General features: G+C 41.3%; 1 protein-coding gene across 1 annotated transcript in view; it reads right to left on the bottom strand.

The window, feature by feature from the left end:
• Positions 1–25806, bottom strand: part of CHN2 (chimerin 2) — a 156819-nt gene that overhangs the window by 8123 nt on the left and 122890 nt on the right. Inside the window, exons 7-10 of the mRNA XM_058832799.1 lie at positions 15430–15507; positions 9171–9255; positions 6643–6816; positions 4775–4852 (exon numbers count right to left, since the gene is read on the bottom strand). Coding sequence (XP_058688782.1) covers positions 4775–4852; positions 6643–6816; positions 9171–9255; positions 15430–15507 — 415 coding nt within the window. The remainder of the gene's footprint in view (positions 1–4774; positions 4853–6642; positions 6817–9170; positions 9256–15429; positions 15508–25806) is intronic.

Raw genomic sequence — 25806 nt, 5'->3', positions numbered from 1 at the left:
AAGCCCTAGGAGGATGTTTACACTGCCCCAATCTTTTGTTTAATCCACACATTCCAGGCACGGTAGCATTAGTCTTGTAAAGCTTTGTGTGGAGAGCTCTATTTAATTGATGGACACTGAGCACTCAAAATGCTCCACTGAAAACAGATACCTCCAAGGAGCCAGCAGATACAGCAAAGCACAAGCTTACATCTATTATCCAGGTCACCAGTACACTAAATGGAAGTGTTATTTATTTAGTACTTTTACAATGCAGCCCAGCAAGCTTCCTTAAAGGGGCATTTTAGCTCGAGGTACTTCAAACTGCAATGTACTTCAAACATACCTCTTATCTACATATGTGCTTACTGTAGGAAAAATTACAAATTCCTGAGTCAAAGACTTTTCTCTTCAGAGACAAATATACATCCATTGGAAATGCACTGAAGTCTATTTTAAAGTGTGCCCAGCAACACATCTGTTGTAATATACCCTGCACATTTTTACAGCAGATATGCAGGGATTGGTGTGTGTATGTATATATGAATTACATGTGGTTTACATGGTACCTTCTGCATTACCACAATAACTTTTCATTCTTCAATACAGGAACTTTTTCAGATTATAGCTGGTATTTTCAGTATCATTGCAGCATCCATATGTTAGTACAGGTTTTTTTTTTTGTTTGTTTGTTTTTTTAATATTTTTGATTGCAAACATGTAGTGAATTTCAGCTTTACAAACCTAATTCTACCCAAACCCCATAATTTCTTCTTCTCTGTTAGTTTGACTCTCAATGTATTTTGTTGCATTATGTTAAAATTTGAATATCTCAAGAAAAATAGTTTTTGTTCTTTTCCTTAAAGACTAATGTCTGACTTTGAATGCCATAGAAATTATCAATAGTTCATTGCAGAATAAAATAGAATAAGTATTACATTCTTAAAGCCTCACCCATGCCCTCTGAATATTGAATTAGATTTTATTTAAGTACCTTTCCTGCTATTTTTTGTTTTTTAATTGCACAACCTTTACCATGCTAGCATGCTCTTTGTTTTTTCTTGGACTTGGCATTTGACAGGTTTTCAGCTACACTGGCAAAAGTGTATGAATTATGATGCCTCTAAGTACTCATGTAATATTTAACAGCATAATATTTTTAGCACGTGTATTGTACCAGCCAGTTGTACAAACAAGAGGGGGGACAGAAAGTGATGGTGACAATGGCAGCTCTGTGGATAAAAAGCACAATGGGTGCTCTCTGGGTGCCACAACGCCACAGCTCAACAATGCTGACAGAGAGCAACTGTCATTCTACAGCACCAACATTCACCAGATTAAATAAATCCACATTATTCCCCTCCTCCTCATTACAAAAATCACTAAAATGGAACATTGTCAATGCCTCAGAGAACCTAATGCTAATTTACAGTAGGGGTATTTACACTGCTTGGGATTTGGAAGGCAGTTTAAATCAGATGAGGACCAACTTCACCCTTTTTTAACACCAACTATCACAGCTACATTTGGCCCAAGTAATATTATGTGGGATGTTATTCTCTTCCGGAGATGGTAACTTTTTTATGCTCTTGCTGTAATTCTTTGGAAGCACCAAGTGACTGCCTCTTTGTCAAGGGAGAATTAGTCAGAGGGAGGGCTGGCTGCTCTTCACTGCACTCCTTCAGCTGCACATGAGACCAGCAGGAGAGGTCCCCACGGCCAAGTCAGCTCCCATGCCTCATCCTGCTGTATCCTGCTGTCTCCTGGCCCCTGGGGCTTGATGAGGAGCTTGGAACCAGAACACTTGTTGGCATTATTTGAAGGATGCATCCTGTGCATTAAAATGGGAGGACTTCTTGCCTGTCTCTTTTCAAACCCTTTTATTAAATCCTGTATTTCTGGAGACGTAGAAGTGTCCTGGAATTTTATCCAGGTGCCTGGGGACTGACTCAGGAACGATGGGCAGGGAAGGCCCTCTGGAATGCTGAAGTGCAATGTTCTGCCACCGCAGGCGCCTTCTTGTAAACTCTGCAACTTCCATTTATAAAACTAGCTAATGTCTTTTATCCCTGCTCTTACTAGAAGGTTGTTTCAAAGCCTTGCTTTCAGATGGTTAAAAAATGGTCCTTAAATTGTTAAATGAAATTTTTTCCTGGCCAGTGTACATCTTCTAGTAGTGTGCCAAGACTATCAATTAGATTAAAGAGTTCTCTTCTCTGGTTCATACCCCTGGTCTCAGCATCTCCTTTGACTATCCTCCCCGCATCAAAAGTCAATTTCCTGTAATTTTAATTTTCCTGTAATTTACATTTTTTTTACAAAAAAAGTTAATTTCCTGTAGTGAATGCGGAAACATGAATTCTGTAAAACCCTTACAAACTTCACTTTCTGGGCAGAAAACTGAATTTGAACAGAAAACTTCCAGGTGGTGTTGAAGACAAGACCTGCCATCTGGCACTCAGATCCTTTCTCTCCCAGCTCCTTCACCTGGGACAGAGAACCGGGGTAATCTTCATTCTTGGGGTAGTTCACTCCATGCTACTCTGGCTTCTAGTACTAGAAGAGTTAACAGGGCAACTGTGTTGTTGCTACCTATGGGGCTGGGGTGCAAAAGAGGGGGTGGCATCCCTGTCTCTGTAAGGATCTGACAGGGAAGCAAGCCCTGAGCTCTCAGGCTGGAAGTGTCTCTCCAATTCGAACTTCTGCCAGCTGACAACCACCTTCAAGCTGCACAGCCCACAAGTCAGAACACAAAAAAAACAACTACTATTTTGTTTTTCTTTAAATCCTTTCCTGTAAAAACTCTCAACCCTTCCTGTTTTTCCACCCCAGTTCAGGGAGAAAACACTTTCAAAACAAGAAAGTGTTGAAAGTTGTCAGCTTCTGGTCTCTGCAATACTCTAGTCCTCTAGCCCATAACAGGATTATGTTCTTTATTCTTCTGCTTTTATCCATGCCTTTTTGTTCATGGCAACACTCTTTCCTTTCATGAAACTATTAAAAAAAATGAAGACACAGATTTTGGTCAATTTCTGCCCAATGGTCTTCCCTACAGCCTTTGTATACAAACTCTGTTTTTGCTTTCTCTGTTTTCATGTTTATCCATGCTTTTTTCCCTTTGGAAATCCCATACTGCTCGTCACCTCCCTCTTCCTGTTTCTAGGTGCTGCTGCCTTTGTAAATCACACTTTCTTCCTTGCTGTGGGAAGGAAGTGTGTATTGCCATCAATTATGCTGGGAGTATACTTAATAAATAGGCAATAAACTGAAGTGGTTCAAAGCATTTGCAAAGGATCTACAGCTGAAGCAGTGTTGAAGTCATGTTCAGACATAAATTTAAATCTGCCTTCTTCCAACTCTTCCCTCTACAACCTGTGCTTCTCCTTCTGGGTTTCATCCAGGTTGGTACACTTAGAAGAGAATGAACACACAGAAAAGAAAGGGTTTGCCAGGCCAGATCTACCTGCAGGGAGCAGAATGGGACCTGTGAGGACTGTGGCACATCTGGAACACTCTCTTGCCATGATAGCAGTCATGTCACTGTGCACCTCTCTGGCCCAAAGAATGGCTGATCCATGGGTGTGTATGCATATGTTCCAAATTGCAGCATCCAACATATTTTAAAATATGTATTATTTTTTAAAGGGTATTTCAGGATGAAAACAGCCAGTTTGGAAATTCCTTGCTGGACTTTCTTTACAGAGATGTCAACCACGACATGGCATGACAAACTGCCTCCAAACAAGAAATGTTCAGGCACAGCAAGTGTAAGATGTGCCACCTGCAGACCCTGCTGGCCTGTGCAGCCTCCCCTTGAGACCCCACATCTCCTCCCCATGGGCCACGAGGGCCCTCAATTCCTGCCTGAGTGACATCAGAGCTGTCTCCAGCTGCACCACACTGGTGTGGGGCCATCCATCCTCCTGGTCACTACCCTGACCCACAAGCTGACCCTCTGGCTTGACCTGGACCTGCCTTGTGCCCATGGACTTGTGACCACAGGGCTGTGTCTGACCCTATTCCCTACCATGGCAGAGGCAACACCTGAAAAAAATTAAGTAGGAAGGAAACAACTATTTACAGGAAATGAGAACAATACTCGTATAACTTCTCAAATGTACTTGCAAAGGTATTTTCTATTGATTGAGGCCCTACCCTGTGCTCACTTACATGCACACTTCAAGTTAGCCCTGTGTGCAAAGACTGTGTGCACAATCAGAACCAACATAATCAGCTCAATCAGTTCAGAAGGGCTATGAGGATGGTAATCAGTCAATGTTTTAATTGTTAGTTTTTCAATATGCTGTGCAACCGATCTCCTCAATGCCCCTCTCATCTGTTGTGCAGATGCAATCACGTGAGCAGTGGTGCAGTGCTTTCTACAAGGCTACATGCAGAAGGACTTCCCAGTTGTAGTTCCTGGTCCTTAAACTCATAAATAGGTTATTGTGTTATAAAGCACTGAGTCTATTAAAGACAGGAATAACAACTTTCCCCTGGTACCATCTATGCTCATGCTTGAACTAGGCCAAGTTGAGCAATCATCCAGTCCCCCACTTAAGCTTCTACACACCAATACATCACATTTAATTATTCCTTCCAACTATGAAACATAATTTCTTCTTATGAGATGGACTACAGATCACTTTAAACTCTGAAAAGACAGGTTACTTTCTGTGCTTCTGCTTATATGTCAGTTTCATTTCCATGGTACATATATAAACCCTGAAAGATCTGAGATGTCCTATAACTGAAAGCTTGTATTAAAACTGTACAAGATTAAAAAATGGTGTACCTCGATCAAAGGCCATTTTCACATCTTCAATGTGCTCAGTGAAGCCTGAAACTCTATAGAGGCCTTCAGATTTTAAACCTGAAACAAAAAGTTCTTGTTAACTTAGCTTCAGTAATCAACAGATATTTAGGCTTGAGAACAATAATGCAAGAACAACAGACCTACTAAGTGAAGCAAAATGTTATTTGTAATGTGAAACTCTGGAGTAGTTGAGGAATGATCAAGATGATGTTAAATTTTGTTTTTAAAGGATTAAAGCATTTTAGAATTCATACTTTCCATTTTTTTTAGGTACATGGTTGATTTGATTATCTTAGAGAAAAATACTGCAATTTGCTAATGGTGAGGCATGTGATGTTATTATGATTTATTCACTTTATGTAGGAGATTTTCCTGGATTTAGCTATAATTAATAAAGCTTTAGAGGTCTCCATTCCTTTTACCAGTTGCCTAATGATAAATAGAAATGCAGGTAAAAGACTGCCTTTCCCTATGAACACAATTTGTTCCTGTTTTGCTGTCTGCTTTTACTTATACACAGCTGATAGATGTAATAGATACAGATCTTCCCCACATCAGTACATCCCTCCTACAGCTCTTTCACCAGCAGAGATCTGCTCACTTGCACAACTCTTCCCCCGCTGCTCCACACCAACATGAAATGAAGGGCAGCTCAGCCGAGTCACACATTATTCATTTCAATCCCAAAATCCATTATTGTAACTATGCACTGTGCTAACCTACTTGTAATTTCCAATATTCTTTGTCTTCTTAAGAACAAAATCAGAATCTTTCACAGTTCTATGGCAATTAAGGAAAGAAATATAAAGATGTTGAAAAAACAGAGAGCAGGCAGCAGATTTTATCTCAATCAATAAATGTACAAGTAAGTGATTACATCTCAAATGCAATGTAGCTTCCCGCTATATCATCAGAGTAAAGCTCTTCTGTCTTAGTCCATACTATTCTTTCCATTTGTCCCTGCAATGATGATATAATCCTGCTAGAGCTTTACAGTGCAGTGCAGGGGATTTGCTAGTAAGTCTTTGAGTCAATCCAGTAGACGATGCATGGGCTTGAAATCCTATGGCTAGTATCAGGGTGTTGCTATGCAGATTACTGGAATGCCATGAATTCAACATTATTAGATTCCTGTGCTGAAGCTGTGGCTAACAGGAAAATTTGGCTTATTGGGCAGCACAACATGCACATTTGCTATCCAAAGGAAAAATACATGAGTATTATGGAGGGGACATATGATTATTGAAGAAGGTATGCTTTTTCCTTCAATCTGGCACACAGCTGTTTACCAAAAACCTGTCACAAGCTTGAGTTTTGACTGGGATATGCTGCCTGTGCCATAGGATCCATCAGTCAGGAACTGAGCATCATGAGAAACCCCGCGCAGTTGGTGTCCTACCACAAAGCACCATAGCCCCTGACCTCACTTGTCTGAGTCACTTCCAGTCACTTGTGTTCTCCTGCCCACAATGTCGGTAAAGGTTATTAAAAATGGATTTGATTTAAACTGATTACTCTGAAATTGGATGTGTCCCTAGGTACGTTAAAATAATGAAAAAAGACACGTAAACATGAACTTAAAAGTTCACTTTAAAGTTCACCCCTTTCAGAAGTGTAACGTAATACATGTTTTGACATGTTTTCAGAAAGCATTTCAGGGAACCGCATTAAGGAAGGCCATGATTTAATTTTACTAGCTAATGCAAAGCAATGTATCACCTACACTAAAAAACCCCTTTTCTCATCCTGTCCTCAGTGTGCATGAGCACAGCACCGTGTTCTAGCTTAGCATGTAATTCAGATCATCCTCATTTCGCTGTGTCTGCTGCTCTCCCAAGCACACAAACCTCTTGCTTCGATCTCCCGGATGCAGGAATCCACCACCATGGGCCTCTGGGTATTGTGGGCCTTCACCAGCGTGGTGAGATCACAGCAGTAGACTCGCTTTATCCTCTTGAGGTCTGGCTGGCAGTCGTTGGGCACGTATTTGGAGCACTGCTTGTGTACGTTCAACCCGCAGTCTGCAAGCAGAGTTAGCCAGGTTAACTCACTAATTAATTAGTACTAATGCTGATAGGTCTTGTCTAACGATTTATTTGCCTGGTCCTCATCAAGCGAGGGGCACAATTTCCCCATCAGTGAGGAGAGATAGAATAGTGTGGAGATGAGAAGGATGAGCATGAAAATGTGTAAAAAATCTCATGGCTGGAAAAGTAAACTCCAGCAGGGTTGTCAGAAAGGTGTAAAAACTCTGGATGTCCCTTACAATCTGAGCTGAAGGAGACTGCTGGTGCAGTCTGGATCAGTTCATTACTGGACACATAGCTCAAGGTGTTGCATTTAAACACGTGAGACTTAACTTCTAGGTATTTTAGATTAGCCAAAAATAAAATTAGCACAGTAGTGACTGTCTTTTGCTGGCTGTTGTGTGGCTTAGCACTGATCACAGTCGGAGGACCTAATATTCACCTGAGCACTTCAACTGGGACAGTGCTGTGAGCCACCATGCCTCACTCCCCTTTCCACATTCCTGCAGTGTCACATTTTGGCTCGCTCTGCCACATCAGCAGACTCCCCATGCCTTCTCATCACTTCACTGGTGACTAAGTGTCCCCTGTGGCTTAGCCTGTAGGTCAGCTTAGGCATATAAAATGCTGTGAAAGGCACGCTATAAAAAAGTGATTCATTTTACAAATAGTTCTTGCTGTCTTACTCCAGAGTCAAATACTGCCCTCAGTTGCACAGGTGGGTTTCTGTTAAACTATCACTACTTCACCTCTACAAACTGAATTTTTCTAATTGATTCAAGTATTCAGCCAAATGAATTTATAAGCTTCAGTAAAGCAAACACCACCACCATGAGCTGCATTATCTTATATAACTGTGATTCCTGTTTTAATGCTTTCCCAGTCATGCTCATCACTGATGACCCTTTGAGATAATTTAACATTAAGCTATTAAAAATGTAAACAGGACTATTACTTGCAGCATGTTTCAATATTATACTCTATAAAATATTAATCAAGGAAAATCACCAGTACACCTAAACATTTAATGAAATTGGGTAGGTTTTTCGGTGTTTCTCTGTACGGTTATTACTGCATAATACGTTATTTGTGAAATCTAAACGAATGTGAGAAGCTGCAGTTATGATTCTGCCTGCATTGTGTTCAGTGCTGTTCTCCAGGCATCTGAAGCTAAATTTAAATGCATCTGTCTACTTAGAGTTAAATGCTGGTAATTTTGAGGGAGTGTATTATGTTTCATACCAAATTAATATGCCTTTTCATTAATTTAGTATTTCATGTATGTGAACAAATACGGTGGTGTGCATTAGTGAGGTCAGGTCTTGCACACTTGTGTTTAAGATCAAATAGCTTGAAAAGCAAATTACTATTCCTCTTCTTTAATGTCCTTTTCATATTCTTTGTGTTACCACTATTCACCTACAGACAGACAAGATGTTGCAGTAGCTGAGACTGCATTTATTAACACTGTGCCTTTGTGAAAGCTATTTGGATCCTCCAAACTGTGGTCTAAATTAATTTTAGGTAACAACCACCTCCTCAGTCTCTGAAAGGCAGATGTCAGGGTTGGATGTGTTTGGTGCCAATCTGAGATCAGGAATGCCTGCAGGTCAGGCAGGGAGAGGTAAGACAAACAGTTTTTTGAACTGATTTCAGATCTGGAGAAAGAAGCTACAAAAATCCATTTGTAACGCACCAAATACTAATTCACTTGCTGAATCCAAAAGCACATGATGCGATGATTATTGTGTTTTTGCAAGATAAATATTTTCCACAAAAGAAAAAACATAATTAAGGCACTATTAAAATGCCAATACAGGCACCAGAAAACTAATCCCTCTTGGAAAATGACCGTCATATTTTTTGTTTTTATCTTGAGGTGAGATACTTCAGGCTTGCAGCAATGCATGGTATTTTTATGGGAAACAGGTGGCAGTCTTTTTTGCAGACAAGGGCACTTCACAGCAATTGGTAGCAAAAAGAGGAGTTATGAGGCCTCATTGCTGGCTGGCTTTGCCATTTCCAGTGCTTGCATCTTGAGACATAAAACCATCAGGGATAACTTAATCATAACGGATCAGTTTGAATGTACACAGCAGGCACAAGCACAGGCACAGGCAGGATCAAGCTACCAGCAGAGGATGAAACTCAGCAACCAAGGGTTGATAGCTTAATTTCTAAACCAGCTAACGAGGCAAATGAAAATGCTCTAACCTCTACGGGAGGATTTCCTGCTTTGCTCTTTAAAGAAATCCCAGCCCTCCACTCCTGCAGGGAATGCAGGCTGGAGTGGGACGGATCTCTGAGCATTTCAAGAGAATGACAGAAAATGTTGAAGTCAGGCTCACCTGAACACCTCACTCCCTGAGCGATGAGACCCCACATGAAGTTGGCGCAGTATTCACACCAGTGTGGACCTCGAAACGTATGGACCTGTAATACAGATGGGGGTGGGGGAAAGAAATGGGGTCACTGGGAGGCAGATGGGCTGACAGATGGAGAAACTGAAATGGATAAACAACAGAAGACTCAGTAGGAGTAAATCTTTAGCACATAGTGCCCACATCCTTCCAACATCTAGATGAAATAAACCATGGGAACAGAAATTTGCTTTGATCTCGAAGTTTATCTTTCAATAGGCTTAACATAGCAGAGAACCAGGCTGTGGATGACACTGAAAACAAATAATTTTTGCCTGATGACATTCTAGCTATAGCAGAGGGGAGGAAACCAGGAGAAAAACAGTAAAACTAATACTCCAAAGAACTGTAAGAAAAAAGCACCTTTCCCCAGTCTAGTAAGTAATTTGAACTCACATAGGGAAAAGCTGTCAATAGACTCCTTTTCAGCAGATCAAACTTCATTTTGCTACAGTCACAAGCAAATAAAGGAGAATAAAATGATTTGTGTGCTGACAGAGCCCACATCTCCCCAGCCACATTTTGCACACCACTGCTGCTTCTGTTACTGCTTTTCCAAAGGCTAGAGCAGATCTTTTTATTTAAGATGTGTATTCTGGTAAAGTAAGCATTTAATTTTCATTGAAATGAAAAGTAAATAGTGAGGTCTATGCCCCTGTGAATGAGCATGGTATGAGCTAGTTCTGGCCAGAGACTTAATTGAGCTTAACAAAACATAAATCATGCACACTCTGGCTGCCAATGCATCCTTTCCTTCTCTCTGCTCTTGTTTACCCGTCGGGTGGATGGCTGAAAGGCCACTTCCACCCCTGGGATGGGAAAAGCTGCTCTTTGCTTTTCATGGAGTGAAAAAAAGAGCGATTGGCCTTTTTCAGATAAACTGTAAAGTTTTAGGCCAAGCATTTTGCATGCTAATGTTTTCGCCCCATTTGTCTGCAGGATCACACCGACACAAGTCTGTACTCTTGAGCCAGAAAGATGAAGTATTGTGATTTTAATACAAACTTCTCTTCCTGATTTTGAGGTAAAAATGTGAGCCTGACTGCAAATGGCTCCTGACCAGGTACTCACAGTCAAATAAACTTAAAGCAATAGTAGTTCTTCTCTTTTGACAGTGAAAGGTCAAAACTAGAGTGTTTGACTTTTTTTGGGATGGTACTTTACCCCTCAGAAAAACACGTATCTCTGTGAAACAAAATGTTAACTTTAATAAAGTTTGAGATAGAGATATTAATAGATATAGACCTATACTTCTCATTTCATTTCATTTTATTTTGCAGAGTGAGTATCATGAATTTCAGACATGGCTTTTTGCAGGGGTAAACGGCTGTACGTAACAGCTGATGACCTGAGTTTCAGTCATCTGCACTATGTGACCTTCAGTGGATACAAAACTACAGATAAAACTAATTACGCCTGCATCTTTATCATTTATAGACTGAAAGCCACATAATTAGTAGGTCTGCACCTGCACTTAATTGTGGGTGAAAATCATCTGCTGTGGGAAGATAACTAGCTGTGTCTTCTGCTTTGCAGCGATTTACAAAAGCTAACCTTGTGAGAAGGGGTCATAGGGGCTCAGCCAGGACTTTTAAAAATACACCATTTCACAAATAAAGTCCATTGCAGTTGCTAGGATATTTAGGGCCTACTTGCTCACTTTACATAAAGCTTATTTCAACTGATCTGGCTGAGGCTTATTTTGGAAATGGTAGCTGATTATTCCTTGATCTTTCCTGACATTAATTGGAAAGTCATCAATGCTGACTGAGAGCTCCAATTGAGAAGTGCTGACAGCACATCCTTCCCTTCTTCCATTCAGCTTGGTGGCCCTCAAAGGTTGAGTTCTCTTTATTCATTCACTTCAATTTTTCACGGATCCGCATTTTAGCTCATATGGCAAGCCTCCAGCTGAAATACCCTGTGAAAAGCTAGTCTTGGTGGTTTCTGGCCAAGTTGAAACAGGAAAATTAGCTGAAAAAAGGGAGAACTTCAAAAGTTTCTAGATGAAGGTGCAAAAATTCCCTTAGGATGCAATTTTGAACTAAGTCTCTTATGGCTTGTCATTAATTTTAAAGAAATAATGGAGGAAGCCTGTTCTAAGGAACACAACATTTTTGAACGGTATATGGGAATTTTGCCTGCGAGACTGGCCTCATCTCTTTTTAAAATAGAGAGAGGTAACAGCAAGTCTCATATTTTTGAAATGGAATTTTAGTTTTTGCCCCATCCTTTGTAACCACATCATTACAAACAGACTGGGCATAGATTTTTTTGGAACTATGGTCCGGTACTATTTATTGCTGGTTCCTACCCCATCCTGAAGTCTCAGTAGATCTCTTTGTGTAGACTTGAGCTGCCCGAGCTACAGCTGACACATAATTCAAACCTTTAGAATGAATTTACAGGGAACTATTTCCTAAAATAAGCCAACCCTGTGACATTTCAGACTATACACTGTACTTCTCTTGTTCAGTCTTTCATCCTCTTCCAATGAGAAGTTGCTTCATACATTCACCGTTTCTTCTCTGCTGGACAATCTCACACAACGCTACCCTGCATGTCTCTTCTTGTTGTCTTCCTATTCTCTTTGCCCTTTGCCCCCGTGGTGCCCTTGCTTTCAGATGGCAGCATTCCCCTTGCAGGTGCTACCTTATTCACTTCTCGTTTGTGTCTCGGTCATCTTCACAGAGGGGGAAACTGAGACCAAAGTTAAGGAATTCCAGTACAGTGGCAAAACAAAATAATGCCTTGAGCAATACTGCAGAAATGAACAAAAACAATTGTCTTGAATTGAACTGCTGCTTTTTTTTTTTTTTTTTTTTAAATTGACATTATACAGTGTTGATTCTGAGACAATTTTGGTTTTATGTGACTGGGTCTGAAGATTTTCCATTTGCTTTCCAAGAAAATAAGTTTTTTTTCAGAGTTTTTCCTGAATACAGACATATTTAGACTCTTTTGTGAGCTCCTGCTGAGCCTAAGCCATCTGAAGGGAAGAAAAGCTGACTCTGCTGTTATTTTTGTTTAAATGAATACACATAATCTTCGTGATGTCTGTAAAAAAATATCTCCCCCAGACCCTTTGTCTCCCAGAAGCAGCATTATCTGCAGTGCTTAACACAAGTGGAAATTTATCCCAGAGCCCCCTCTCTCCCAGCAAATCTCCTGACTTGTCTGTGATCAGCTGCCTGTACTCCACTAGCCCGCCTGCAAATGGGATTTGCCCATGCTATGGTGGCAAACAGGCACAGTATTGTGGTAAATGCACATTATTCAGCCGGATTTGCTCACTTGAAGCAGCACAGAAGCCCTCTCATGAATTCCCAACCTTGAACAAAAAGTGTGGAGCATCCTCAAACTCCATGCTGCTGCCCTCAGGCACAAGGTTGACCTCACCACTAGCTGGGACCCTACTGAAGCTGGCAGGTAAAGCACATCCAAAAGAGGCTGCTGGATCCAAACTGGAACAAGATGCAAAAGGACTTTGAGATCCAGTCAGGCTGACATCCACAGAGCTGGAGAAATACCTCTGTGTTTTTCTAAACAGGGCTTCAGAGATTCATTCTCTTTCCTGAATTATGGTATGTCTACACTGGCTTATGCAAAGTTGTCCCGCCAGACAGACGCCAGCTCCAAACCTAAATCCATGTGACTGCGTGGTGTGCTCACACAGCTTGACAAATCAGCCTGCATACTAAATCTTTTTTTGTCCACTTGCCTTGAGTGCCTTGAAATTTGGAAGAGAGGTTGAATGAGAACGCATGGATGCTCAGAAGAGCATAAACTTGGTGCCCTCATGCTCCAAACTTCAATGCTGCTTTTTAATTTTTCTATTAGCTTGGCAAGGATGAAGGGAGAGCCATCTGAATTTGTGCCTTTCACCTTTCATTCCTTCTCTCTTGCAGTAAGATCTTTGGTATAAGATGTACAAAAATCCCATCAGCTTTGCTAGAAATGTACCCTTCATTTTTTAGATTCTTCATCTTGTAAAGGACAAAAGCTAAAGAGTGCCTGTTTGTTCATGAAGAATTGCCTATGACATGATTATGAAGGACACTGTGACACATAACCTTTATCCCTAGAAACTGAGATGAATGATATAATGCACATCAGTATTCACCTAAAAACAGGGAAGACAACTTTTTGAATGTCTTCAAAATAGCATTGTCCTTCAGATAAACCCCGTATCTTCATAGCCTGAGTGCTGTCAAAAGCCATCAAGCATCTTGTCCAAGACCCACAAAGCCATTCTTTCTTTTTAAAATGATTTTTGAACCCTTTTATGTAATGAACATAGGATATATTAAAGATATTAGCCTTGAGCCATGTTTTAAATTCAAATGTTCTGTTCTGAGTATACTATCCACATTTTTTGTTCAACAGCTGGACATGTTCTAATATATTCCTTTGAAAAGTAACTGTATTTGCATAGTGAACATATTTGTCCATTAAGCAGATGTAACACTTTTGATTGACCTTTCTGGACAATTATTTTTTAAATGTTTGTTCCCTAGGGTCTGTTATTGCCTTTACTAAGAACATTCATTTTCTGCTGTCAAGTCTTTGAATACATATCTATTTTAATCATGTGGCTTTCCAGTTAAACTATGACTCTTTTGAAACAGAAAGGAACAGAAACTATACAACAGCTAGATTGTGCAAACACAAAGTTAACTGGGCACAGGTCCAATTATAAATCAAAGCCAAAACAAGGGAAATTTTGAAGAGGAAGGAATGCATGGGTCAAAGTGGAAAGAAGTCTCAGTCATGAGAAAATATTTTCTAGTTAAACTAAAATAGTTTTGATATTAAAATGATAATGAGGGTAAAAACCCAGAAAGAATGAAAGTTGGCTTAATCAAGCAAGAAAACAGAGTGCTTCCCCTATTTCCTTCAGTGCTGATCAGAGAGATAAATATCGACTTTTCTGTAGACTGGGTCAAGGAAGGGGAATGAGAAAAGGGATGCCATTATTTGCTTTGTTCACTAATATTAAATTATTGATTTGCCAACGATAGCAGAAGCACTGCAGAGGTTAGCAATGTCTGCACAGCAGAGTATGTAGAAAAATAAGAAATGAAACTTTTTTGCTAAGTGAAATTATTTTGATCAGTGCTTCTCCTTTTTTGACAGGCCCTAGATAAATATCAGAAAATTCTTGTTCTGCTAATGAGTTGAACTATTCTGACAGTGACCCAGATCAGCATCCTCAAGGAGCATTAACTAAATTGATGTTTCAAAGCTGAGATACATTCCTTTCTTGTCTTGTTACTGACTCTTATTCTCAATGCTCATCCCGATAAGCATCAAAACACAGTCTGACAGCATTAACTATGGTAACTGGCTGGCATGCTCTGAAACCAGCACAGTCCTTTTGGCAAAACATTTTAATACAAGCTGCCGGGAAGGTCTGTTTCCAAAGCTGAGTCACTTCCCTGCAGCAGTCTGCCAGAGACAGCGCTCGGGAAAAGAATCCTTAAGAATCTGATTTTGTACATATAGACAGCAGAGAGATGATCCATTTAAATGTCCCTGTGTTTGCCCAGTGATCTGTTTTAGTTTGACAAGCAAACACAAGCTCAGATCCTACAGCTCAGTGGGACTCTGACAACATTTCCTTAGCATATGGTGGGGGAACAAAAGCTAGGAGACAATACCCACCACTGTGCTTTGCTTTATTGTTAGGAGCACCCAAGCTCTCTCAACTTTTTCTGAAATCAGAAATGGTCCAAAATGTTTACTGTAAATACTGTAAATATACAGTATTTAAATAAACAGTACCGTAAAAATACGGTAAAATACTGCTGCCTTCTGAAAATAGCTGGATTTTGAAAAAGGGCTTTCTTTTTTCTTATTTAAAGGTAGATACACTTAAGATGAAGACAATAAGTATGAAGTGGTTTGTTTCTGATTTGAAAAGAAAACCAAATCTGTGAAAAAGAGTTAAATTGCCAGTCAAGTAATACAATGAGCAGGAAAACCATTATTTGGATTAAGTGCCTATGAAACAGCATACTAAGAAATCAGTTAATGGAACTTAAAGTATAAAGAAAAATTAATTTTTCAACAATTTTCTAAGAGCTATTATAAATAGGTGCTTGCAAACCTCATCACAACAAAAAAATAAAATGTGAGGCATCTCAACAGAACTTTTTAGCTGAAAATAATAGCAAGCTGTGCTTACCTTAAAATTGTGTGCTTTTTCATAGTTGAAGTGGTTGTCGTTCTGAGTTAAGGCTGCTCTTCTGACCAAGGAGGTGATCTGTGAATAGGCAAAGAGTTTCAGAGGTTGCCACAAAAGTGCCCCCTTGACTCCCACCTTCACCCCCAGGGCCACGGCCAGGAGCTCTTGGCGCTTCCTTCCTCGCTTCGACTTGTGAACAACAGCACAGTTTTTCTCATTTTCCAGCCACAGGTCCTCTGAGAACATAGCGCTGGGATCCCAAATCTTTTCCCTGTCTTCCTCGGCGCCGGGGAGCCTGACTGTAGTCAGCACGGTACAGTTTGTCCAACTGCTTCTGATGTTAGACAGCAGATTTGAAGCAGCTGCAGCCCATTCTGCTGAGACCTCTGGCATGTGACTTGAATGGGCCGTCTTGTGGGACGGAAGGAGCTTCTGCATCTGAATAAGTAACGGCCTGTGCCGTGCAGTTTCTTGAGGCAGATGTGTGCCTCCAACAATAGCACGAATTCATACACTGAGCAGCCTCCCCCCCTGTGCTCCCCGAGCGGGGGTCTCCAGAGAGGTGCTGCCGAAATCACGGCTGGGGGACACACAGCGTTACAGCTTCACCCCAAAAAGCACTTCCAGGGACAGATCTCCTCAACTCTGCAGTGTGTTAAAAAATGAACAAACAAAAAGCCCCTGGAAAGCCCACACACAACTGAATCCGATGCTGCATCCAATTACACTCAGACTCGGAGACTTATCAGCCAGCAGTCTGCATGCCAGCAGATTAAGCCCTTAAAACCATGATGATTGTTTAATCTTACAGGGCAAAAAAATCTTTCTCTGTCTCTCTTTTTTTTTTTTTTTCTTTTTTTTTTTTTTTTTTCTTTTTTCTTTTTTTGTTTTTCATATCCTATACAAGGTAAAAAATCCAGCAGCACTCCAAGCATTTGGCAATTTTACACCATGGTTTAAACTAAGTATTTTGTCAGTGTGCACTCGGTAACACTGAGGTAGCTCACTGCCAGGGAAAGCTGAAAGCTGGGACTACGTGGCCTTGGAAGCCCTGGAGCCTGTGCAGCACTTAAGTGAAGGCAGCAGGGGAGCTTCACATGGATGCAGGAGGCCCATATGCACAGCCCTGCTTGCAGAACAGGGTCTTCAAGGTGGATTACCTTTGCTCTGGTTACCTGCCATCTCTAGATTTTGAGGGAAGCTGTTTTCTAGTTAAAGCCCAGGGACAGGAGATATTGGGACCATGACTACTAACAGCTTTCAGCGTTACTTTGGACACGGGATCCACTTTTTTACAGGCAGGTAGTTCCGTGTCCCAGGACACAGATGTCTGATACTGAGCATTCACTGAGAAGCACATTCAGTGCCCCCTCCCCACCGGTTTCCCTCCCTCCAGCTCCCCTCTTCTACTCCTTTACTAAGTACTCCAATTCCCCATCCAGAAGAGGAGGATGGAGGTTACCTGCTTGGCAGAGCACTGTGAGATTTAAGTCCAAAGGTGTGCCTAATGCTCAAAGTGCTGCAATAGAGCTAAGTGAGGAGCTGCCAGTGCTACTGGGAAAACTACCTATTTGAACTGGAGACACTGAAGACCACACCAGTGGTCTTTCACAGTCTGCCCCACTTCAACTAACAAAGAAAATATGTGAAATTGAAGTATTTCATTCACTTACATTAACTTGTGAAGTTGACCTTGCATCTATTTTTTTCAGTCTGCTTTTACCTCAGGCTGAAAAGTCAGAAGGTTCATCTAATTCACTTACTACCCCTCCACTGCACAGACTGCCTGCGCTTAGTAAAAGTGACGCTCTGCTGATTTGAAAGCCCATGGGGACAGATGGCTGTCCGTCAGTAACATCAGGCTGTGCAATTTCAGAGAGTACCCTACTTAGGGTTTTCCAGCAGTTGTGCAACCTGCAAAATCAGCTTCTCAGTCATAAAACAAAGCACTTACTTCTATCTATAGCACACTTAATTCCTTTCTTTTTCAGGTAACTCACAACGCCACCTTTTACACACTCCCATACTTCAAAGCTTCCGCTCCCCAGAAGGGAGGACTTCCACACAAACCTTCTGCTCCCTGAGTTGCTGCCCATTCGGCCTTTCCCTGGGGCTTGGCACTGTTACCTGACCACTGGTGACAACTGGCTGTGATGCATGCATGAACATTGCTCTGCCTGCAGGAAATCCCTCCTGCTCTTCCATATGCCCTCTTGTAGTGAGTCCCAGCTTCTGCTACCTTGGCACCTTTATCTGCTTTCCAGGACAGACTATAGCTGCCCAACTCTTTCTCCATGTGTTTCAAGAGGCAAAAAGTACTGTTTTTTTCCAGCAGCAATGGCATGGTTTGGGCCATCACAAAGGAAACCTTGGAGATGCTCAAAGTTCTGATCACATTCTAGTTTCTTTCCTCAATACCATTTAAATTTATTTATATTTATCAGAAAGAAAACCCTCAAGCTAGCTCTGGGTTGTCAGACACCTCTGAAACTACTCCATCTAAATCCCCCACATTACACATAAGCTACTTTTTCCTTTAACTTTCAGCATAACACATCCAAAGTCAGAGAGAGGTCGGTTTCCTAATAATGCTCTAATATTTGCATTTATGTCACTAGACTGATAAAAATCCCATTATATAACCAATATTTTTTACATAACATGGCAGATTTGATACTCAAGTGACAGGCTTATGATGATACATCTTGGAATTTCAATTTATTAAACTATTTTTGGAATATCACAGTGTCATCCTGGGATCAGACACACAGACATTCAATGGAAACTCAGAGTGTTTGTACAGAAGCATTAAACTTAATAGACTGGGGGGAGGAAAATTCAGCCAAACTAGTTCATATGACTAAGGCACAGCAGTATTTACTGTTTATCATATATGAGATTTTATTTATCCCCTGGGTATCTGCCTTGCTTGGGTCCCATTTAGACAGTTGTTCAGGGGGATTCGTTGCAGACACAGGATGTGCACAGAAGGCCAGCAGTGAGTTCTTCCTCTTAAGGAGCTTAATCAAAGCCCTGACAGGTTTGGTTTCTAAATGGTGCTGCAAACCTCAGATGAGCTGGACCACATACACAACCACTTCCTTCTCTAAATACAATGCAAACTTCAGCAATGACAAATTCCCAGCTGCAATCAGCTCCTGATACCACAGGCTCAACCCAGTGCTCTTCTTTTATCTGCTTTCTTTTACCTAATACAAAATTGGCTGCACATGGTGTCAACTCATTCAAAGAGCATCTCTTGATCAACTTAGTGAGTTAGCCTGCAGCTAAACAGGAGAAGGCCAATGGCTAAGAATATTATTGCTGGTTGTCACTGAAAGTGAAGCTAGTGAAGGCTGGAAGGTGAATGTGGATTGTCTGTGTTTTCAGACCACAGGATTTCTGCCTAAGATACAGTTTTAGTTTACTAGTCTCGTTGTAAAACAGATGGAAATTCGGCATTTAGAGACAAATAAATGTCACTGAACCAGAATAATAAAATTAAGGGGCGGAGCAGGGGGGGAAGAGGGCAACAACTCAGCTGTTGCGCCATTTCCAGCGCGCCTCCACAGCATGAGCTGAACCGCACCATTGTCTCTCCCCTCAAAGACTGGCGTCTTGTTTGCTAACAAAGGCCTCGGGCGCAGAAAAGAAAAAATTGCAGTACGAAAAGCTTTTGGCTTTGTACATGTGGTATGATTTCTCCTGCAGTCGTGTGGGCAGTGCAGAGGATTTGCTGGAAGCAAGCGGTGGGGGAACTCTGCACGCTGCCCTGCTTGTCTGTGCCAGCTCCAGCGTGGTGGGAAGAGATGCCATGGGAGCGGTGGCTCTGCTCCCTGAGCTGCCACCGTGCCTGACCGTGGCTGGCAGGGAGGGGAGATCAGGCAGCACATCCTTGGCTTGCTGCTCTGCCTGCTGAAGGACACAGCTGTGGGGGGAAAGGAAGAGCACGGGCACATCTCTTTGGGTGACACCCAAGTGAAACGGAGATTGCTCCATGATGAGGAGCTGTGACGAATCCATGACTGATCTCTAACTAAATACACTTAACTCTGCGTATAGATACAGTCATAGGTCAAAGAGAGTCCTGTTTCCTTGCAGGCACGGCACACAGGGTTATCTGCCAGACAGATTATGTTTGCTCAATCGCAAACACGTGGTGAAGATGACACACGGAGCAGGAATCTTGCAGCTATTGGGTTTTTCCTAGTTTTCTCCCATGGAGCTCTTCCCACGGTGTGCTCAGAACACGTCAAAGAAGCCATCTCTTAGCAAGACATGGGGCACAGAGGGGAAATGGTGCTGAAGGCCAATCTGCCAAAGGCATCTGCCATACCACAGTCCCACCAGTCTGTGCCTCTCACTGCCACAGCACTGTGAGCTGCCATTAAAAAGCTCCTGTGCTGCTGAAACAGTGGGAGGAAACAAACTCCAAGCAGAAAACATGCTGAACAGAAAGCCAAGCACAAGGCATGAAGGGTGATGTTTGCTAACCTGGTGTTGCAAAACCCACTTTCCAAAGGAACCCTCTCTCCTGTGGGAAGGCTCCCAGTGTCGATTAGAGGAGCAGAGGTTGCAGAGGTGAGCAGGGCCAGGAAGATCCACATGTGGCCCAGGGCTAGGGAAGAAATCAGATTGCCTTGCTGCTGAGCTACTGCTGCCCTCCGGTTTGCCTCTTCTCCAGCCCAAACCCAACAGTCTCTTGTCTCCAGCAGAAAACTTCCTTTCAAGGTGAATTGTCATTCACTAAACTTAATAAAATTATGTTAATATTATAAATATTATAAAATAAATATTATAAAATAGTGTTAATAAAATAAAGAAAAATGAACCACTGGTGTTTTTTTTAAGGATTAAGATTTATCTATAGTTATGCTTTTAATTACTTGGAATTTCAACTTTCTTTTTTTTTTTTTTTTTTTTTTAAATAACCATCAGTACCTCTGAAAGTTATGACCGAGCAGCTGTCAACAACATGCATAAGTGTTTAGGCAGCAGACTACCTACACTGGGCTCCTGTTCTGGAGAGCCTGGTTGCGCTTCCATCACCACTCCCACCTATCTTTTGCAGATAATCCACAGCAAAAGAAAGTGTTTAATTAGGAAGACTTAACGAAGCACATGTGTAACCTGTTACATCAGTAACATTACTGATGTTAAAGTTGTTAAAATCGTAATATTTATACCTCTCCTAAATTAATGTGATTATTTATTAGCATCTCAGCAAACAGCTGTCATTTATATGCACTTATTTTTGACCATACATGTATTCCTCCATTCCTCCACAGACAAAAAATATAATTTACCTACAGAAAATGGAAATATAATCTCCCTTAAACTTCAGATCCCCTTTCTAAATCCTCCTCAAACAGATTTTTCTGTATGCATCATGATTATTTTTCTCAAAGCAATGTAGTGAACCAAACAATACAACAGGCAAAGGTGAAATAGTGTGTAATCAGGGAGGCACTAGTGAGACTATTATTAAAAATAATAGTTTCTGTAAGCCTCTTATGGTGTATTAATATAATAAACTTTTGTCTATTTTGGAACAACGACTGGAGATCACATTAAGTGGTATGCGATTACACAGTCATCTTCTATTAAAAAATAGTGAATGGATTAAATGATTTTATGTTGTCAGGCAATTCCATCACTTAATGCATTAATTTTTGTATTTCCTATCCACCTTCAATACGTCCAAAATAGTATTTTGATTTCTTATTTTTGTCAACTATAATAAATAGGGACTGTGTTACAAATACAATGTCAGTATCATGGAAGAAACAGTGCAGAAATAAGGAAAGGATCTAGGCACAGCAATTCCCTCAAATAACCCTGTAGAGATTAACATGGTAACAGCAGGTCTAGCCTATTTATTGTCTCGACTTCCTTTCCTCCCACTCTCTCCTTTATCCTTCCCAATCCATCTCCATGCTTGTCAAGGTTATTAATGACATTTTCCTGGCCAAGTTCATGATCCTCTCCCCTGTGCTTAGTATTTGTGACCTAAATGGTCGCAGAGGGACGAAAGAGAAGAGGCATGAGGACTAAGCAGGGCAGATGGGAGCAGAACTACGCACCACGGCCACTGCTGCTGCTGTGGTGGAAGAACACCATGGCCCCAGGGAACACCAGCCCCCACAGGGCTGCCAGGAGCCGCTTCATCTGCAAAAAGGGCTTGTTCAGGGAACTGGATTGATTTCTGAATTACCTCTTGCTCTCTCTGGGGATACAACACATGTAACTGACTGAATTTGCCTGCATGCAGTGCCTGTCAATGAGTACTGTTATCACACGTATAGATCAATGTGTATCCATGATAACATCTGGCCTGTAGCCAAACGAAAATTCAAGCATGATATTTATCCTGATATTTGCAAAATATTGGCAGTGATCCTGATATTCTGTCAATGATGATGGTAATTTTTTGACAACAGAACTAACACAGAATTTTTCTAACAAATAGACATTTAAGAAGAGGATGGATGGATGGATGGATGGATGGATGGATAGATGGATGGATGGATGGATGGATGGATGGATGAGTGCATAGCAGGTGTCTAATCTAAAACAGTAATATATTCTTGTTTTATAAACAAAGGAGAAAAACATAAACCTTCAGACAGTGATTCATCTTCTGTGAGAGGTCAAGTCTATAATGGATGAGCTTGAACTGCCTTTTGCAGGTCATTTATGGATCATATAGGAAAACTCAATGGCTCTGGCAGAAACAGATATCTTTACTAAAGGATATTTAAAATCAGGTAAAATCAATATCCCTCTGTACTATTTTCTGTATCTATTGCTCTGTTAGATATTCAATTTTAGAATAAATTAAATATGGAATAATTTATTTTATGAGCCTTAACTGTATCTCTAAGTAATTATAGATAAACAACTGTACTTTGTTTTGGTTATCAATACTCCTCATACTTCAGACTGGTTAAGACTCATGCTCTGGAAACATGGAATATCCAGCTTACTATGTCATTGGTTACACAGCTGCATGCAACTTTATAGGTTTATCTGGGCTCATTGAATGAACTTTTTCAAGAATTGTAACTATAGAAGGAAGGGTCTATATTAATACTGATTTCTCACACTGACTATGTAGGTAGCCATTATTTTGACATTTCACCCACAGAGGAAATAGCCTAACAACATAATGAGCTTAATATGACATACAATGGCCTCAATGGCTTAAGAAGGAAGTGACTCATGCTGTCTGCAGTATATAGGACTATTAGTCAAGAGACAGAGATTAAAAAAAGAACCTAAACACCACAGTTTTTATTCAGATCCCCAGTGGATGCTGGCTCAGCACCACGTAAGCTATATGCCTATACACCTTCTCCTATTTTCACGTTTTCACCATTAAGTTCTTGCTTTCCACAGAAACAGTACTTTGTTTAGGAAAGCCAGCTTGCCATTGATTAAAACCATTATTGCCCTGCAAGGAGACTGCAGAGTTTGAACCAGCGCCAAACCCACTGGGCTGCCAGAAAAGAAGTGGAAAAGTTAACGCTCTTACTTCCCTGTCTGGGGAGGCAAGAACATCCCTTCTGAGAAAGAGGACTCCTGTGAGTGCAGTGCAGTATCCTTGAAAGGATGTGATAAGCAGGAAAGAAGAAGATGGCAAAAGGTCTGGGGGTGCCACAGGCAATAGCAGACCTACCCTTGGGGCCTCTAGGCTCCTGTGGGGTTGTCATTAACCATTAACCGTAACTGCTTAATGGAGCTAGTGCGTTGTCATGCTCAAACACAGGGTTCGACAGAGGACCATGTTTTGTGAGACTGCATTAAGTCTGTGTAATATCAGCTTTTAAAAAATCCCAGTGCTATACAGATACTATGTTGTACAGTGGGCACAATGGATGTTTGACCTTATGTCTTGTTATACTCTAAATGTACACACAGCACCCTACACAAACATCTACACTCTCACTTCTGGGATAATTCTCATTTCTCTGTCTCAAACACTACTACACCCTACAGCCAGGTGTTATCCCAAAGAAACACAGTAACTGCCTACCTTCAACATACACAGTGAAACTAACACAACAAAAATAAACACAATACAAAAAATAAAAGTTAGAAAGTTCTTCTGTTTCTCACTTTGACTTCTGATACTATATTAGTGACAGTAGACTTCTCCTGGAGCATGACCAACTCAGCCTTGCAGCACAGCTCTGGACTGAAACTTGCAGACTGCAGTCAGAGGGCCTGCTCATATAGAGAAGAAAAAATCTGCCCCTCCTGGGATTAAGATAAAATGTGGAGAAAAACAGGCTTCATGAAAGTTTCCCAGAAACAACAGTTGGACAGCAATGGTATTTATGTCTGGAGCCACTAACCGCTGATCAGAGCCAGCAGATCTCTGGAGGAGCTGTAAAGCGACGCTGACGGAGCTGCCAGAATGTAAAGTATGCTGTGGCAGCCTCAGGAACCAACAGCAGCGCCCCAAGTTTTGCCCTAGCTTAAGACAGCTTAAAACAAGAGACTTTATTGTGGGTTAAATAGAGATTTATGCAGCCTGAAAGGGAACAAATAATTTGTGAACCAGTGATTCATGAACTGGTGATCATATTGTCTAAAAACTGGCAATCTGTAAAATTCTTCCTGGGCAGTAACAGTTCAGGAACGGATTCTCAATGGTGTGATGCTCTGTTCATTTAGCACTCACAGGGAGATGTGAATGATAAGCAATTTGCAGGGGGGACAGTGCCAACATCAGCATCAAGTGGCAAACAGGATTTTTCTCTAGTTTTGGCAGTTTCTTGGGGGTGTGAAGGAATTCTAAAGCTTTGGTCTCAAACTTAATTCACATGACTGAATTACACTGCTGCTCAGAAGTCATGGCACCTTCAGATAAACTACACAGTACATTGACCTAGAAATGTAGTCATGTGTTTTCCATCATTAGTAATATTTCTGTCCCCTTTTACTGCAGCATCTTGTGACTTTTTCCCATTAAAAAAAGCATAAACTCTGTAGACAATGTTAGGTGAAAGGACTTATTCATGCCATTTAGGAAACAAACTAGGCAATTAGCAAATAAGAACACGGCGTGTTTTCAGGCTGAAAGAATACTTTTTAACAAGCCTGAATCAACAGCCCTCAATCAGAAAAAAAAGGGAGAAATGCTAGTTTTATAAAATGCTGTGCTTTATGACTGTGAACTTTCACTTCAGTATCCTTTATGAACTGCATTGTTAAAAACCAAAGAAGGCAATAGGGAACCATTTTCCACATGCATAAGTGAAACTGTGGCATGAAGGAGATCACTGGTTTTGGTGATGGCCCAGCCATGGCTGGCTGACAGCTTGTCTGAGCTTACTTGTATATCCATGCATGTCCCAGGGCACATTCCCCTGAGACAGGAGCATACAGTATTCACAGCTTACCTGATTGTGAAATACGTGCTTCTGTCCCATCACCTTTAAGGAAAGTCATTAACCCTGGTAGTGACAGACAGTGTCAAATCCCAGGCTGTCATCCCAAAAGAAGTGTAAGGCTGTATGGTCCCTGGTATATCTCTAGCTTCGAAATGTGTGTTTGCTGAGAAACAGGGAAGGAATCCATGCAGAAAAAAAGTGATGTGGGGGCTAAAGAAAGGCTCTGAACTCAGCCAGGTTCACTTACCTCTTTCATTATACGGCTGGGCTTTACCCCAGGAATGTATTACATTCCCCCTTGCTATATAAGAAGAGTCCCTGTAGCTTACACTTGTATCTGTTTCTGTTCTGAAATGGACCCAGCACAGCAGAGAAGAATTAGGACAGGACTGACACCACATATGGCAAAGCAGAAAGGCATCTGCAGGAATGGGCAATTTCATTCTATGGGATATGTACCCTCCTCCAGCTCCCTGCAGCTCACCTTGCAGAAAAAGCTGCTCAAAGCGTAACCAACTTCTCATAAATGAGGTTTAGAGCACCTTGGCCCTTGTTCAGCTTCCCTTTTCCCACAAAGCAGCAAGGGAAGTCCTGTGTGCTGCAGACTGCACATGAAAAGCACAGTTCACTGTGCTTTTAGAAGGGCATGATGCTGGCTACGCACACCACTTGAGATCACACACTTTGAACCTGCATAAAGTACCAGAATGCATACAAGCTGTTTTATTTTCCTTTCAAAATAATTGTTTTGTGTCACGTCTGGCTTTGTTACTCCATTACTCCGTGGGTAAGCAGCGGCTCAGCTATCCTTGGAAACACATAGGCATTCCCATGGCCACTAGAGAAACACTCAGACAAAGGCTGACCGCACTTCTCTGCTAGTGAATGAACACACAAAAGCCATGTAATCCTAGTTTTATTTTTCTGTACAGGTGTCATTTGACCCTGATAACCTTATAACCCCCTTTGACCTGCAGCC

This window comes from Poecile atricapillus, chromosome 2 (genome assembly GCF_030490865.1).
Source record: "Poecile atricapillus isolate bPoeAtr1 chromosome 2, bPoeAtr1.hap1, whole genome shotgun sequence".
Classification (NCBI taxonomy): domain Eukaryota; kingdom Metazoa; phylum Chordata; class Aves; order Passeriformes; family Paridae; genus Poecile; species Poecile atricapillus.
This window is presented reverse-complemented; position numbering and strand designations above follow the sequence as displayed.